Genomic DNA, 16,977 nt, shown 5'->3' on the forward strand with positions numbered 1-16,977 from the left:
TGTGTGTGTGTGTGTGTGTGTTTGTGTGCACATGCTTCTGTTTGCTCTTGGCAAGAGTGCAGCCTAAGAATTGCACCCTTTTTTCTTTTCATTTCTTTGTCTATGTATGCATGATTATTTGCTGACGGGTAGTGAAAGAGCCCACACCGCTTCTCTAGCTGGGTGTTCCTTTTGTTTCATAATTTTTTTTCTTGATAAAGATCTTAGTAGTTGCACATAGTTTGAGTTGGTTTCAGTGTTTACTGCTGGCCACAGAGTTAGTGTGGCATCTTATCTTATACTTCGTGATCTGTGGCTAAACCTTCAATTCAAATAAATTATTCAAATTCTTAAAATATCTAAATTAGAACTCTAATTAGCAGCAGTGGATGTGCATATATTCAGATTTTTTTTTTTAATGAGTTAGCTTGTGCATAAAAAATACAATAAAGTGCAACTTGGCCCAAATAAAACCCAGAGGCACTCTCTTGATACAGGCAATGTAAGATTTTGTGTTTAGGTCTAAAGTGTTTAAACAAATCCAGCTGAAAAGTCCCACACCACAAAATAAATGTTTTACTTAATTACCACCTGTGGTGTATTTGTGTATGCCTAATTCCTTCTTTATAAGTGTTAAGAAAGTCCATATATATGGTTCCTGTTGACACCTCTCTCTACCTGCACTCCAGGATTATTCAGGTGTCGTGAATATTTGCACGTTTTGTTACATTAGAACCCCAAATTTCAATGCATTTTATTGAGATTTTACATGATAGACCGTCGTAAAGCAGTACAATTTTGGTTTTCAAATGTTTTTTTTCAAAAAAAAAAAAGAAAAAAAATGTACAATGCATTCAGCTTCAGCTCTTTTAAAATGCCACCTAATCAGTAAATAGGGTCTAGTTTAACTTCAGTTTCACTGCAACTGGTCTGTGATAGTCTCAGAAGTTTGTCAGAGAACATTAGTGAGCAGGAAAGATTGAATCAGTTAGTCTATTTAACAATGTATGAGGCTTTGAACATTTTATGAACCACTGTTCATTCGGCTCTGCAAGCTGCAGATTCAGAATAAATTAGATGTAAGTCAGTAGTAATTAGACTAAAATTGAACTTTTGGCCTTAATGAAAAGCATTAAATGATATGGGAGAAATTCACTTTCCAGGAGGAAAGCAACCCTTAAACAAGAATCGCAGGTTTTAAAGTTTATCCATGTGTTAGAAGGGCCAAGTAATAAAACCAGACCTAAATTCATATTAGATCTCAGTCTAATCTGTGACAAAACTTAAAAAATTGATGTTAACAGATTCTTTAACTATTAAAGAAAGACGAACGGGCAAAAAAGTCAGTCTGTACACCAGCACAGAAATACCACAAACATTTGGAGTTATAAATGCAGATGGTTCTCAAACCATTTATTTAGAGGTGATTAAATACAAATATATGTCACACTTATAACATTTTTATTTATAGAGAGATTTAAAAACACAAGTTTATTTCTTTTCAATATTAGCTTTCAAGATATGATTTTGCATTTTCCACTTTGAGTCAAAATGCTACAATAAAAAGATTTTGTGAAGAATTGGCAAAACTGTTTTAGACTTCATTTAAAAGGTTCTCTAAAACGTTTGCAGATGTATTCACAGCCAAAGGTGGTTCTACTGAGCTATGACATTAAACCCCTACAAAACACATTGACATTTGTGGGTGTTATTAAACAAAATGTGAATGAGAAGCTTAGAAGGTAATTTTCAAAGCTGTAGAAAGAGTTTTAAGGGGAATGGGAAAGGAAACAAACAGAAAAACGTCTGAATGGTTTTCTGAAAAACAAGCCCATTTTATCTGAGAAGCAGCAGGATTTTCTCCCCTGCAGCTGTTGCAGGATATGTCAAACCGTTTGCCTTCTCATCTAAATAGTGTCAGTGTGTATGCTGTGTGTTTGAACTAATCAATACCCTGTGGGATACATATGCCTTTGTTTTAATGGTTAATTGTTTACATGGAGGATTGCAGTTCCTTTGAGTCACCCCTCTAAGGCTCCTGACACGCGTACATACACCGTATTGCAGCTACACATCAAAGAGACGTCGGTGCATGGTCACAAACAAGCACACATGTTCATCCTAAAACATAAACACACAACCCGTTCTCTATTGCTCCCGTCTGATTTTGATTAGTCTCATCGTTTTCAGATCTCAGAAACGGCCCAGAGGTTGAGTGGGTTGGTGGGTTTGTTGTTGGTGCCAGCACGCAACTGGTTGAAGGGGAACTTGAATGGCACCACAGCTTTGGTGGTAAAGTGCTCAGGCTCAACAGTTGTGGTTTAAATGTTTACAAAAAATAAAAATAAAAAAAAAGCTGTGCACAGAAATACATGGCATAATTTTTTCACGATTGTATATGAACATTTTTATAGTTGTTCTTTGCTATAAAAACTTTAGGACATTTTTTTGTCATCCTCCTGTTGCACTGAAAAGAAATAAAGAAAAAAAAATCAACTAACAAGCACTTGTATTTTTTTTCCATTTCAAATCTACATAAAAAGTTTTTAATAGCTCAAAAATCAGAATTATTCTTTTGCATCCATTAGTTATCACAAAACACTGTCCTCACGTCAGAGACAAGATCTGCAACATAAGGACAAAATGTTTGTGTGAAATGAAATTACATCAGTCTTTAATAGCACTTTTCAATCCTCAAAGGATTCTGAAAGATGCTTTACAATGAAATCAGTCATTTCCATTCACAGACACATTCACACGCTGATGATGGCAAGTTACAGCAAACACATCAAGTTCACATATCTTAGAAAAATAAAACAATTCTTAGCATTCTCTTTAAAGACTAATAAAACATTACTAAATGAGTAATATTTGCTCATAATTCTGTTAAATGTCTCACAGACAAAAGCACTGTTCTCACTGCATTATTGTTTCTGCTAAATTTGTGGGGGAAATTACATTACAGTGCTCAGAACAAACAAAGTAGTTGTCATTGTTTATAAAAACAATTTTCTTGTATTGTAAAATAATTTCTGATGCAATTAAGAAAACCACATTTCAATTAAAAACAACATGTGGTAGTATTTTTTTTATTTTTAATCTGGAATTTTGTTATTTTTTACACTATATGCAGCATTGAACATATTCATTATAGTCAAAGCTTTTTCATTTTTTGTTAGAATTTTTTGTAACCAATATTTAGCCATACGGTTATAATTTTTCTTTTGCTCATACTTATTTTAGTTAGTTAACAGTATGTTTAAGTATAAACATAATTACAAAAACATGCCTTCTATAACCTGCCAGTTGTTCCTTGCAAGTCTGTTTATTTTGTTTAGCTTTTGGTCTCTTATCTTTTGCAAATTTGCAAAAAAAATAAAATAAAATAAAATAAACTTCCCTCAGCTAAAGTTCATGGATTCCAACGCAGCTGTCTTGTTTGTGTAAATAGGAAGAATTGGCATTCAAGTAACGATTTGTTCTCGCCTTTGCTCTGTGTCATGTTTGCACAAGACACTGACAATAGACTGCGTCTCAGGTCTGTTTCACAACACAGTCTGTGTTACATGGATCTCAGATAGTGTTGCAACACTGGTAGTCTCTGGCGTCATTAATATTTAGTTTCAACAATATTGGGCAAAATGCACAAAGTAGAAATTTACTTCAGGTTTTGTAACATTTTTATGTACTGGGCTGTTTTAAATGGACTAAAGTCAACATTGCTTTACTATTTTAAGTTGTCGTTAGCACGGTTGCCTTGCAGCAGTAAAATTCTGGGTTTGAATCTTAGTCAGAGGCCTTAACTCATTAGAGTGTGCATGTTCTCCTTCAGCATACGTTTTCTCTTCCCCACCGTCCAAACACATGCATGGTAATTTATCGATTCTCACTGCATTACCCTTATGTCCGACCGTGTGTGCGTGGTTGTTTGTTCTGTTCGTCTCTGTGATGGACTTGCAATATTCCTACGATGCCTATAGACAGCTGGAGACAGGCAACAGCCAGAATATAAATGACTGTTGGCTAAAAGTGAAATAGCCACAAGTCTTCAGGTTCTTCACAGGGCCTCTTGAAAATGTGTGCATCTCAGCCTCTTCAGAGATGATGTGCTCTGCCAAAATAGTGTCTATCAGCCTATTGAATTAATTCAAATGTGCAGAGGAATGTGAAATTGAGAGTACGGGGAAAAGCCAGGGGACATGTAGGAGAGGACAGATAGAGAAGTGAGAGAGCGGATAGAGTAAATAAACATAGCCGGGAAGTGTTGAGTCCACGCACAGGACGTGGCTCGGTTTGTGTGTATTTATCAAGCCCAGCTGGCTCCCATTTACCCAGGAATGAGTCTGCACCTCTCAGAGGCCTGCGCCTGCCTCGCTTTGAAGGCCCCTGTGTTGTCTCTGTGTGTTTGAAAAAACCGTCTTCATTAGTGGACTGTATGGTGTCTCTGAACACATACAACCTGTAATATTTACTGCAATGTGTATCACGTGGATGTTCTCTTATGTGTACATTTTGAACATATATTTATTCCCCAACTCAAACAGACACACACACACACGCACGCACACACACGGATCAACACAGATTTCACAAGCTTTCACATAGACCCCTAAACAGCCACAAGGGGTTGGATTTAACTGCTTCCAGATGGAGGCTTAGGACAGAGCACTCTCCAACACAGACAAAATCTGGCTTTGTCGAAGTCAGCAAAACTACTCTCTTCTAATTAATTAAGTGCTGGTAGATGGGAAATGATGGAAATAGCTTTCCTGTGGATGTTTAATACGAAATAAAATTTGGAATCTAAAAAGGGATGCAAACCCACTCTATCTAAAATAGATATTTTCTGCATTACCCTCTGTTTTTTAAATGCTTAACTGTATATACCTGTTTGTGTGTTTGTTTTTGCAGATGAGGTCTACACCTACACTGAGCCTCTCATATTGAGGGTGAATGGCACCCCTAAAAGATTATTAGATGGCGAAGGTGATGGAGGTAGTTGCAACACAACACCCAACGACAGCATTACATGTGAGTAACTGAGCAACTTCATCAGCACACACACACACACACGCGCACACACGCACGCACGCACACACACACACACACACACCCATTGAGACACGGTCAGAGAGAGAGAGAGACTGATCAGTTCAGTTTCCATTACTGATGGCTCTTCAGATGAGTCATATTATCCTGACCTTTAACTGATACAGTCGCACACCCCAGAGAAATAGGTCAGGTATTCACACACACACAGTTAATGTTTTGTACACGACCAAATCTCCACCCAGGTCTGAGCTTTGAGGTTTATGTGCAGAACTGTTGACTTTTCCAGTTTCCTCTGAATGATCTTTCTTCCTGCCTTTTCTCTTTTGGAAATGGATAGTTAGGGTGTCAGCATTTCCCAGACTTTACTAATCATTTAAGGTTCACTGGACATATTGGTCAGTCAGATTATAGATAACGAAATAAGGGGGGGAAAAAAGCAAAGTCCTGATGACTAATTAAGTGAGCATATTTCCCCGGCTTCTGCCTCCCATTAATTCCATTCTGTTGAGAACTTTATTTACACAGGGCCCTTTTCAGGATTCATTCATGAGCAAACTGGATTAGAGGCCACTGAAAAATTCCTGCCTCAGGATATTTTGCAACTCTTTTTGCAGCTATGGAGTGCATGCAGGAAGATGGAGGCACTCTTAAAAATAATAGCAGACTCACACACTCATTCATTAAGCAACCAACACTCTGCTTCCTGTTTATTTTGTTACATACTTCTCTTCACTACAGGCAAATACAGTTGATATTATAGTGTCTTGAAAGGTATCCTCCAGCAGAATAACAACAACAACAGCCAGCGCTGCAATGAAATGGTTTACTCTTCATCCAGTCTGATCCAGTGGTTTGCAACATCAGAAAAAGTTGAAAAGTTTAAGGTTAATATTCTTTAAGGGTGGGGCTGTTTGCTGAGCAAGTTTGATTCAAGGCAAATTGACTTTGGGAACATTCCTGCTGTTTGCCCATTGTTTGATCTAAAAGGAGAAAAAAGTACTTGGCCATTTTTCTCTGTGTTCTTACCTTGCTCCAAATGTCGGCAGGCTCTGGAATAACTTCTTATTTGCATTTGTTAAAGAATCCCAGGTTTTGTTTCTCCTTTCTTATTCTGTAGAGTAGTTTCTGTCTATCCTGGCCAAACCAAATTTTCCACTTTTAATGAAACATATTTAATTATTTTATTTTACATACGTTCAGTCTTCTTCATCAGATCTCCACGAAGCCTCATCTCCCTTTCTCCATTCACTAACGAGAGGCATCAAAAATCCAAGCTTTCTTTAAACGCTTTATATCATCAACCACCATCACTGGCTTTTCTTTCTCAAATTACAAGTCTTGTGGTTTTGTCTCAGTCGTGGAGAGACAGCAACTGTCTTCCTCGCTTTGATGTGCAGTCACAGTCGGATTTCTGAACCCGAGCCAAAGGCTTCGCACGTCATGTTGTGCCTTTACTCCACCGCATTTATTCTTCGTGCCTTCATTTTCAAATAAGACTTCTCAACCTTACTCTTAACCTGGTCCTGCTATGTCATTTATCCCTTCAGAAGACAAGACTGCACAATAATAACACCCTCAAAGATCGAACAAAGTTGTTCTCATGCTTAGCCGCTAACCCTACAGCACGGTGAAAAAATGTAAATCCTCCTCCGTGGCCTGAATTCGTCCTCCCTTCTCGTCTTTGCACAGAGAAGAAGAGAGATAATTTAAGTGAGTGAGTGGTGATTGAAAGGAGGAATTTAGGGGCGAGGAAGGGGTTGCATAAGCTGTCATCTGAGTATGTGTTAGAGAGCTGGAGCCCGGGATCTTTTCTTTGAAACCGAGGCCAACTATAGGTGACATCATAATAGCTAGTTTGTGCTAACTGAATAACCAGCATTTCAGACAGGAAGTGGATAAATGGATAAGTAGGTGAACACAGCGTTCTATGAATTAAGTGGATGAGTGAATGTCTACCCTGGTTCTCCTGCCTCTACCTGTCCCATCAGCGCTTTGTCTCCACTTCAGATTCTTGGCTAAACACTTTAAAGCCAGATTTTTTTTTTCTTTTTCATGCTTTTTCTCTGCGTCATTTTGTTTCCCAATGTGAAATAAGTGAAATCCACCCGCTCCATGTGTTCTTCTGGAAAGGTTATCCAACTATCACATAATGCGCGTGTTACGGTCCGCACAGGACACACAACATAAGGAGTCCAGACCAATTTACATGAAACAAAAGGTTTTATTCAATCCGAGGCTGGACATAGAGGTACTGGGGAATCGTGGCAAAATAAACAAAAGTGTGGGAGCATTCACGAACCAGCCAGCAGTTGACCGTCGGATTCGGGCCGCTCCCCTCACCCTGCCTCGCCGGATCACTCACCCTACAACCAAAAACTGGAAAACCTCGGCTTGGCCAATGATCCCCAGACGTAACAACACAAGAGGGAGGTTAGCAAACAAAAAGTATCATCAGTGGAGCGGGAGCGAGGCTCGGAGACACGCCACCAACCAGGAGCTCTTCCAAACTTCCTTGCTCATCTGGTGGGTGGGGCTTCATCCTTTTAAACTCTTTTCGGAAGAAACTTGATCATTTTGAAGTGGAAGGTAAGTTATGCAAGCGTGACTTGTATTTAGCCCACCTCCGTGTCTTCACAGCAATTCCAGTTCCACTTTCAAGTTTGTCGCCACCAGCTGTGTACTTCCACAGACAGCAAAAGTGCACATCTGTCTCCTCGACATCCCTGTTATTTTTTCTTTGTTTTGTCTGTGCACTGTGACTTGTGTGTTCTACGAGAGCACGTTAAATGTGGACTGTGTCATTTTCAAGCAATAAATCAATAATGTTTGTACAATATTTTGGCTTTGCAATGAGTGTGTGGATGTTATAAAAAAGCAAAAAAAAAAAAAAAACAATAAAAAACTGTGACTCAGGCTTCGCTGTGAGATCACGGCCTGCTGACATCTGCAAAAGCCTGTGTGTGGGTTGGTGGGGGTGTATGCAAACCGTGGATGCGCAGAACTAGTGATGATGGCGTGTGTCTGGCTCCGAGTGCGTGGCAAGCTGCCTGAGAACAATGTGTAGAGAGGTTTACTACACATTGTGTGTTCAACCCATATTATGGGTTGAACACACAGTAAAACGTTTTGGCCAGGTGATGTCATGAGCACGGTGTTGTCTTTGACGTCACCGACGCAGCAGGATACTCGTGTTCACAGATGTTTTAACTGCTCACAACCGTGACTGGAAACAGTGAGACACGTAATTAATTACTGACAGGATTACAGTAGCATTTATGGTGAAATATTTTTAGTTTGAGTTTTTTTTTTTTTTTTTTTTTTTTACAGCATATTTTCAGAGCGTGAGAACTTAAATTATGGTATCTTGATTCTTCCGGAAATCAGGGCACACGCTGAGAGGAGCTGTTTGTTATTATCTTCGTCATCAAAGCGGAGCGCTCGGCTAGCTGCTGTTTTGAGGATGTCTAGCAGGACTGTGACGTTGCTTTTGATTATAATCAAGCACAGAGACTTTTTGTCCACCGTTTTCCGTTTCTGCAAAGCTGACTAGTTCACCTCCTTTTTCTCTGGCTTTCTTCTTCTGAATTTGCCATTTGTCATGTTTAAACTCCTTTCACGTTGTCTGCCAAGCAACAAGACACAGACTCATGCTGGAAAGTCTACCTTTTTAGGCAGTAATGTCTACAGGGCCATGTTTGGAAGAAGTGGTTGGTTGATTAGTCATTAGAGCTCCTGGGCATTAAGTTGCTCCTTCATATGTTTTCATTCAAATTTAAGGCCTTTTCTTTCGGGATTTGCACAGAGTTCCCCTTCATTTATCAAGCTCAGCTAAAACAAATGAGTCAAATAAAACAAAAAGTGAATGAAGCCACATATTTATTCTGTGACTAATTTTGATGTTTTTTTTTTCCTCCCAGTGAAAACCACAAAAAAAACCTGATTTGCTTCAGATTGTTTTCTATGTCACATACCACATTATTGTGTCAAGCGCAAAAATGTTGAACTATGTCTGTCAGATGATGAAACGAGACAGATGTTCAGTACACAGCTGTGTTTTTACCAGACATATCAACAGTAGAAAAGCCAGCTGTCATTTTTTTTTTTTGTGGAGGAGCATACCTAATTATGTTTTATATATTATTATTTCTGTTATTATATTTACATTATTACATATCAGACTTAGTTGCTAAGACGACAAAAGTGACTATGTTGTCAGTAGAGTTAAATTACATTTATTCAAGACAGAATGACTAAAATATAATAGTTGTATCAAGAGTGTCGATGTTAGTGCTTAATATGGTGCATTCACTATAATTTAATAAATTCCATCTGTTGCTAGGTAACAGATTGCTAAGAGAGTATAAGCCTGTTGTTCACCCTTCATTAGGTTTATCACGATGACAAATTTTGCTGGACGATAATTTTTTAGAGAGATGTTATTCCAATAATTGATCATATTGTTGTTTTGAGACCACTTTTAAATGATATAATGGTAATGACAAAATAATAGTGAAAGAGCACATTCTAAAAGATTAGTAAACTTTAAATTTTAATGAACATTTAACACAGGAACTGGAAGACATTTTAAATATATCGAAAAATAAATAAACAAAACAACAAATAAAATAAATTTTGAAGTCTTTGTAAACAAAATTTTCCTTCAAAAAAAGGGCTGAGACAAAAGCACCAAACTGAAGACTTTTGTGTTCCAGTTTTTGGTAGGAAGAGAAAAAAAAAGAGATAAACAATAAATTATGCCAATGGAAATAGTTGAGTTTGTTTTAATTTATCATGCAATTAATTGATTTATTGATTAATATGACAGGCCTACTCTTCATCTGTCAGAGATTTACAATCTGTCCCATTTCTAAAAAGGTTGTGACAAAAATATTAACAGCAAAGCTGTACAGTTTTCATGTTTCTTGGACTGAAAAGTCTCTGCAGATCTGCTACTTACAGGTGTATCCTCTCCTTTGGATTTTGACTCAAACTGAATACTGTTCTTATTAGTAAGGCAAAACAAAATAAGTCTAATGTACACTGTCCTTAAGTTCTTAAGTCACTGGATAACAGCAAAAGGTGTGAGAAATTGTTTTTTCAAAGCAATACTAAGTTAAAGCTCAGCCCTCTTAACTCTGTTCCAGAGCTTATCAGTGCTGGGTGAAACAGTTAAACTCTGTAACAGAAGCCCAATAAAATCCAGTAGTAAGAAATCTGGGACAAATTACAGGCACTTTAGAAACATTTGAAATGGGTTTGAAATGTTGCACAAATGTTGGGAAACTTGTTTCTGTGAGGCAAATTCTGTCAAGATCTTGCGTCTACATATTTTTCCGTATTAAGAAACAATTGTGAGAAAACAACATAGTATTATACTTGGCATTCAAAATCTGTTCAGAATTGATAGCTGGCAGAAAACACTTTTTTTTTTCTGTCTAATTGTCATGGTTTAGAGCTCATGTCTGCAGTTAGGCTCTCCTGCCAACGCAGACAAACTGTGGAAGAGACAATTAGATAAAGACAGACAGAGACAGTCATGACTCATTTCAGCTAAGGAGAGAAAGAGCTATTCTCTGATCCGGGGAGGGAAGTGTGTAAGTACAGGGTATCGGAGAAGCAGGAAAAGCAGTTGGAGACGGAGAGTGTGAAGATGGCAGTGTTGCCTTTAAAACACAGTGACTCACTCACACTCGCTTTGTAGCTCAAAATATCTGCAGACATGTGCATAAAGCTGTTGTCCTGAAAGTCGCAAGACCCTCATTGACTCTCATCACCGTGTTCATGCCAAACGCTCAGCTATCAGAAACACATTGCAGTTGCCCGACCTCATCATGTTAATGCCACACTCACTTGGCTTTTTATTTGCTGTTATTTTTAACTGGCTCGCATTGCTGAATCATTGTGTTTGTGAGTCACACCCATGAATCATCCTGATCCCAAAAATGCACAAGCAGCAACAGCCTTCAAGTTTTTCTCCCTTTTTCTGGAGCCATCTTTCTTCTTCATTTTCTCTCTTGCAAACAAAGGGACCTTGTGTTTTTTTTTCCTCCCTTCCTTTCAGCGTGTGCATGTGCAGTGTGTGTTCACACGTGTTCTTGCATGCATATATTTGTATGTGAGTGGGTTTAACCTCAATCTCTGTTTGGAGACAATCCAGACTCGGCGTCTCTCTCTGTCTGTCTGTCTGTCTGTCTGTCTGTCTGTCTGTCTGTCTGTCTGTCTGTCTGTCTGTCTGTTTGTCTGCCTTATACTCCACGTGCATACAGATACCATTTCAAACATCACAAGCTCAGAAACATGAAATATGAGTTTCTCAACAGCTCAAAATTCCACTGGAAATACTTCACAACAAAGAAGAATATAATAAAAATGCTCACAGCATCTCTCATTGTTTTGCAATTTGTGTCTTGGCGAGCTGGGAATGCTTGACGACTGTGCAAAAGACTGAGGAGGAAGAGAAAAGGTGGGAAGATGAACACACATAGGAGGAAGAATATATAACTGAGAAGAAAAGAGCAAAAATAGACATAGCATTAGAGAGCACCAGGTACTGACTTTTGACACACTTTGGAGAGAGAAGAATGGTTGCTTCTTCTAGCTTTCCAACTGCACACACACACACACACACGCACACACACCCACACACACGCACACACACACACACACACACACACACAGGCCCTACAGCGTGCCAGACATCTGGAGCAAAGTTAGAAAACGCTGAATGAAAGAATCTTAAATAACACTAGATTGTTGTATGACCACAACCTGCAGCCAATCAAAGCATGCCTGCGTGAGTTAACTGTCTCCAAGTGATTATCAAATGTTCTTTATTTTCTCTCTTTTCTGCCTGGCTCCTTTAAAAAGCAGCACTCTGTGGTGCAGGGAGGTAGAATGAACAGTGCATTGAGCAAAGACTGACATGCTTAGATTCATATCAGGTACTTTTTTGTTGGTATATTTGGTAATTATACACAATATACTGACATTAACGTCGGTATCTGCAGAAGACTACCCTAGGTATCATTTCCATGAGCACAGCTGATTTAGTTTTTGCTGAGAGATGTTTGCCACCTTGGTGGTGCTAAATTAATCTGGGATTCTAAAGTTGTCCCTGCCTTGCAGAAAGCTGCAAAATTGCACAATGTGGGGATCTTTTATTTTTTTTACATATGTTTATACTTATAGAATTTTGAGTAAATAAAGTTGTAAGACTACGCCGCTAACACAAACTAGTGTTTAATTATCTCTCTTGGTCTAAATGTCTGTGTTTTTGTTGATCCACAGCTCAACCAGCAGCAAGATCCACACCCATCCATCACACCCAGCCTTGCCGGTCGCAGCCCGGCGGCCTGCTACGCAACGGAGTCAAGAGCCATGAACACACGACGCACTGTCCACATCACACACACACAGCACACCTGCCCGGCCTTCAGTCCAACCCCGTCAGAAATGGTGGCTCTCACAGGCATCCCAAGCTGGGCTCGCTGCCGAGAGGAGGCTCCTCCACCTCATCGTCATCTTCTGCAGGACCCAAACACACCAAGAAACTGCGCTCAAACCCCTCCATCACATCCCAGGGCAGTAAGAGGAGCAAGAGCAGTTCAAAGAGTAACAGCTCCCAGATTCCCACAGACGCACAGGATGGTGAGAAACAGATTAAGAAGCAGATCGCTGCTAATGAGAGTTTGAGGACAGTGAGAAGAAATCAATCAGGCAGCAAAATCAAACATTAGAGCTAATTTTAGGAGTACTGAGATCTCATGCTACATTAACATCATTTATTTCAGTCCTTCTCTCCTCTGTAGTAACATCCACAGTATTAAACTTTGGTGAATTTGTCCATTCTGATATCTAAGCATTCTTGTAAACTTCTTGGAATTGAAATGCAGGTAAAATCCCTTAAGGTCTGGTTGGCCAATTTAACCAGTATGTTTGAAAACAATTTTAAGAAAGTAATATTTAAATTCTGGGAAAATACTTGGTAAGTTTGGGAAGGCAACAAGTATCTTTCGCTTTGCATGGAAAATGGAAGTATTTCTAAAAAGTATATGGAAAGTTCAGGAAAGTAACATCTAACTTTGGGAAAGTGATTTGTTTGTTCTGTAGGTTCTGCAGAACTACATGCAACATTATGGGAAGCGATTAAAGAAACCAGGCCCTAAGGAAGGATTCAAATATCAGTTTTAATATAAAAATGTATTTAGGTTAGAGATTTTTTTTTTCCACTTTTCTTATGTTAGCAGGATTTTTGCACATAGGCCTAAAGCATGAAATGATTTCATAATGCAAGACACAGAAAGACCAATAAAGGCATCCATCTTGTCCCTTTCTATGCAGACTGCTGTGTTCACTGTATCCTGGCCTGCCTCTTCTGTGAGTTCCTGACCCTCTGCAACATTGTGCTGGACTGTGCCACCTGTGGCTCCTGCGCGGGCGACGACTCGTGTTTCTGCTGCTGCTGCGCATCGGAGGAGTGCGGCGACTGTGACCTGCCCTGTGACATGGACTGTGGCATCATTGACGCCTGCTGCGAGTCTGCAGACTGTTTAGAGATCTGTATGGAATGCTGCAGTCTTTGCTTCTCGTCCTGAGGCATCCAGCCACTGCCGGTCGGGGTCAAAGTAGACGTCTGCTACGCAAGACATAGATAGCGAGGCCCAGGAGCAACTAAGATCAGACGCTACGCTCGCTCGGTGTTCCCTGAGCATCGGGATTGAAAATCTTATCAGCGGGCGCAACTAGCTCTGTCCTACTCGTTCTACAGGGTTTATAAAGCAAAAATATGTGACCTAATTATTTCCTTTATTGATCACACGGCCTCCTCGCTTTGTCTGAGCTATTGATTCGTTCTCACTCAGTTGGCTGTGCAGGGCAGAGACAATTTCAGCACTGATCTGTGAGTGCAGGCCGAGCCTCTGTAGCTTCTCTGAACCAGCTATTATTACAATGAAACCCCCAGCGCCGTTTGAATTACTGGAGTTCTTCAAGCATGAAAAGTGACCTCTAAAGGCAAATGAGGAAATGGCTCCATTTAACCGGATTTTAGTGTTTCTGCAGATAAGAGCAATGGAATAATGGGGAACTGGTCGCTCAGATCTCGGTAGAAACATAGCCGGTCCTCCTGTCCTTGGCAAGGGTAAAGTCTTGATTGGTTACTGTGGCCTTTCTGGAAAACCCTGTTAAAAGGGAGATGTCACATCCTCTGAGTTTTTTTTTTTTTTTTTTGTTCTCGTTGAACTGGACGCTGAAATCTTTACTTGTTGCAATATGACACACAAATCTCTGATGGTAATGTGCTGCTTTCCTTACCTGGCTTAATTACAGGGGATGCATCCTATATCAGGCTAAATATAGGAACTAAATGGGAATCTTCATAAATGGACATCAATGAAAAAAAATTGTTGATATGATCAGCAATGAACATGTTTGTCTATTCTTTTGTGAACGGAGAGCATTCTTATGCAAAGATCTCTCCCCACTTAACATTTCAAACTTTGTTGTTTACTTTTACATTTCTTATCGAAGGACTTTTTTTTTCTTTTCTTTTTTTTCAATGGATGCCAGCTCATCTGCTTTCTAATACATTTAATTTTTTTATCATTTCTTCCATGTGAAAGTGATGGCCTTAAATGGTCTGGATCAGCTTAAAGCCTGAATTCCCAAGTAGGTTCCTTGCCTTTACCAAAATCCAAATTAATCCTTGTTTGGTAGATTTTTAGTTAAGATATTTACATTTTTTCATCTAATGTAAAAAGGGGCGGGGGGAAATCACATTTCTGCGTTATCGGTTTTTAGCTGGGCTCTCTGTAAAGCAGACTTAGCTCTGCGTCTAATTTAATTCCTCCACTGAAAATCCTATGAAATTATGCTAAGTTAGATCCATACGCTTACAGCATGAATGGTACAGTCTTGATAAAAGCCGTGCACAGTCATGTGCTGCAGCGCCTACCTTCTTTTCAAACCAATACCTCTTAAGATTGCACTTAGATCAGTTGTGCATTTTAAAGAGACTTGATAGAAATCTTTTTTTTTTTTCCCCTCTGGTTTAATACTGTTTGAGAAATCCTTTGCCTTTGCTCCTTTGGGACTTTAGTCTGCAGGTTTTTAATTACTTGTACATAGAAGGGCTAATGTGCGACACTAATGTGTTTGATAAGGCCCTATTTTATGGGCTGAAATCTCACACTGATAAAAGAGACTCTATTGTTGTATTCAACTTGATTGCATCACAGCAGCAATGCATTTGCTGCTTTATTTTCATATAATCCGAGGAGTTTAAGTAATGCTTGAAATGACAAATCAAACTGGATGTGTGTCCCCTGAAACTCATTTTAATAGCCTGGAGTGACCTGGAAACAGCGGGATTTTTTTTAGGATGATTTGTGTAGATCAAATCATTACAAAAGATGAAATGTACAGAAGTGTTAGCCATGTTAGATATATTTACAAACCATTCCAAGAGCAAATTATAATTATGGTACTTCTCATAGGGAACTGTTCTCTGTCACCAGACCAGGGAAGCATTGTGCTAAGTCTTTCCGCTGTGTGTGCAGTCATGTATGAATACAAATTAAGTAGGAAACCCGGGACAACTAACCCCATAATTAATGTTACAACTTAGGGTGAATAACATAAGAAAATACAGGAGGCAAAACAAAAACGACAAAACAAACAAGAAGAAATAAGGAGTTAAACAGAGCCAATTATGGAAATGAATGTACAGCTAACAGATGACCTAAGTTTTAGGCACTGGGGATATCAGCAGGCATAATTCTAACATCCTGATATCAGTATTAAAGAAAATAAACACAATTAAAACAAAAATAATAGGTAAACAAAAAAAAATTTCTTACCTTGGATTATGATCATTTGAATTCAATTTTGCTCTATTTCATGTTTTCTATCATACAGAATCTAATAAAATACCTTGACATTTGTGTTGGCAATATGAAAAAAATGCAGGTATGAAAACTTTTGCAAGGTACTGTACGTAAGCGATATCCAAACTATGAGTCCTATTACTGGTTAGGTTGACGGTATAGCAGGAGTTGCACCCAACGTGTAGATAAGGTGCTACAAACTACCTATTAAGAAGGCCTTATAAAACTTGCCAAGTGATACAACTGAGTTTTACAGTGTAAAAATAAGCAATATTATACAATTTTCAATTAAAGTACAACAAAAACAATAGGTAAAAATGTATATCTTGTCTCAATATCTTATGATTTGTATGGTTTTATATTCAAACTGTGTGACGAAGACAATTCTTACTTGGTCTAGTGATGGAGAACACAATCTAGACATCCAGGTTATCCTGAAGGATTCCTCCTCCTAATATATAACACTCCCTGTATAAAGTCTATTAAATAGAAACTGGAATAGAACAAGCTTAGTTCTGTAATGCCCATGTTCAGTATTATTAGTGCTTTCTTTAAAAATGTCTTTGGTGAGTTTATTATGTGATTATGCAATAAAAGTTGGACTCAAAGGGCTGGCTGCTTCTGCTCTGAATGAATCTGAACATTTGTTTTTGTTTTGTTTTGTTTTGTTTTTTTCGCCCACCTGAGTTTTTTTTTTTCTAGACTGTATAATTCATCATAACGTCATTTTGTTTACATTTTGTTTACTGTCCTGGAAATTGTATTAGGGTATCTATGTGTAAATCTGAATAAACAATGTGAACTACATGCGTCTTTCAATTCTTTTACTTCATTTCTTATATATTTATTTATTTATTTTGACCTCCATTTACATGTATCTTTAGAAATTATAGTTGGCGTCATTAGTCGTGGCTCTTCAGGGTTTGTGCAAAGAAAAAAAATAAATAAAACTATTTCTTAACACGGGTTTTCTTCGTCCACTAAAAAATTGTCTCAAATTATTAAAGATTGGGCTTTTTACATTTTATCAATTTAAGATAAGTATAGGAGTCAATTCTGGGTG

The 16,977-nt window shown here is 38.5% G+C and overlaps 1 protein-coding gene across 2 annotated transcripts in view; it reads left to right on the top strand.

Annotated features, from left to right (window-relative positions):
* mdfi (MyoD family inhibitor) overlaps nucleotides 1-16,721 on the top strand; it is a 27,516-nt gene extending 10,795 nt beyond the window's left edge. For both annotated transcript variants that reach the window (XM_007561255.2, XM_007561256.2), the window contains exons 3-5: nucleotides 4,891-5,010; nucleotides 12,319-12,678; nucleotides 13,372-16,721. In XM_007561255.2, the coding sequence (XP_007561317.1) occupies nucleotides 4,891-5,010; nucleotides 12,319-12,678; nucleotides 13,372-13,625 (734 nt within the window). In that variant the 3' untranslated portion in view covers nucleotides 13,626-16,721. The remainder of the gene's footprint in view (nucleotides 1-4,890; nucleotides 5,011-12,318; nucleotides 12,679-13,371) is intronic.
* The last annotated feature ends 256 nt before the right edge of the window (nucleotides 16,722-16,977 follow it).

The sequence above is a fragment of the Poecilia formosa genome, unplaced genomic scaffold (assembly GCF_000485575.1).
Source record: "Poecilia formosa unplaced genomic scaffold, Poecilia_formosa-5.1.2 Scaffold124, whole genome shotgun sequence".
NCBI lineage: Eukaryota > Metazoa > Chordata > Actinopteri > Cyprinodontiformes > Poeciliidae > Poecilia > Poecilia formosa.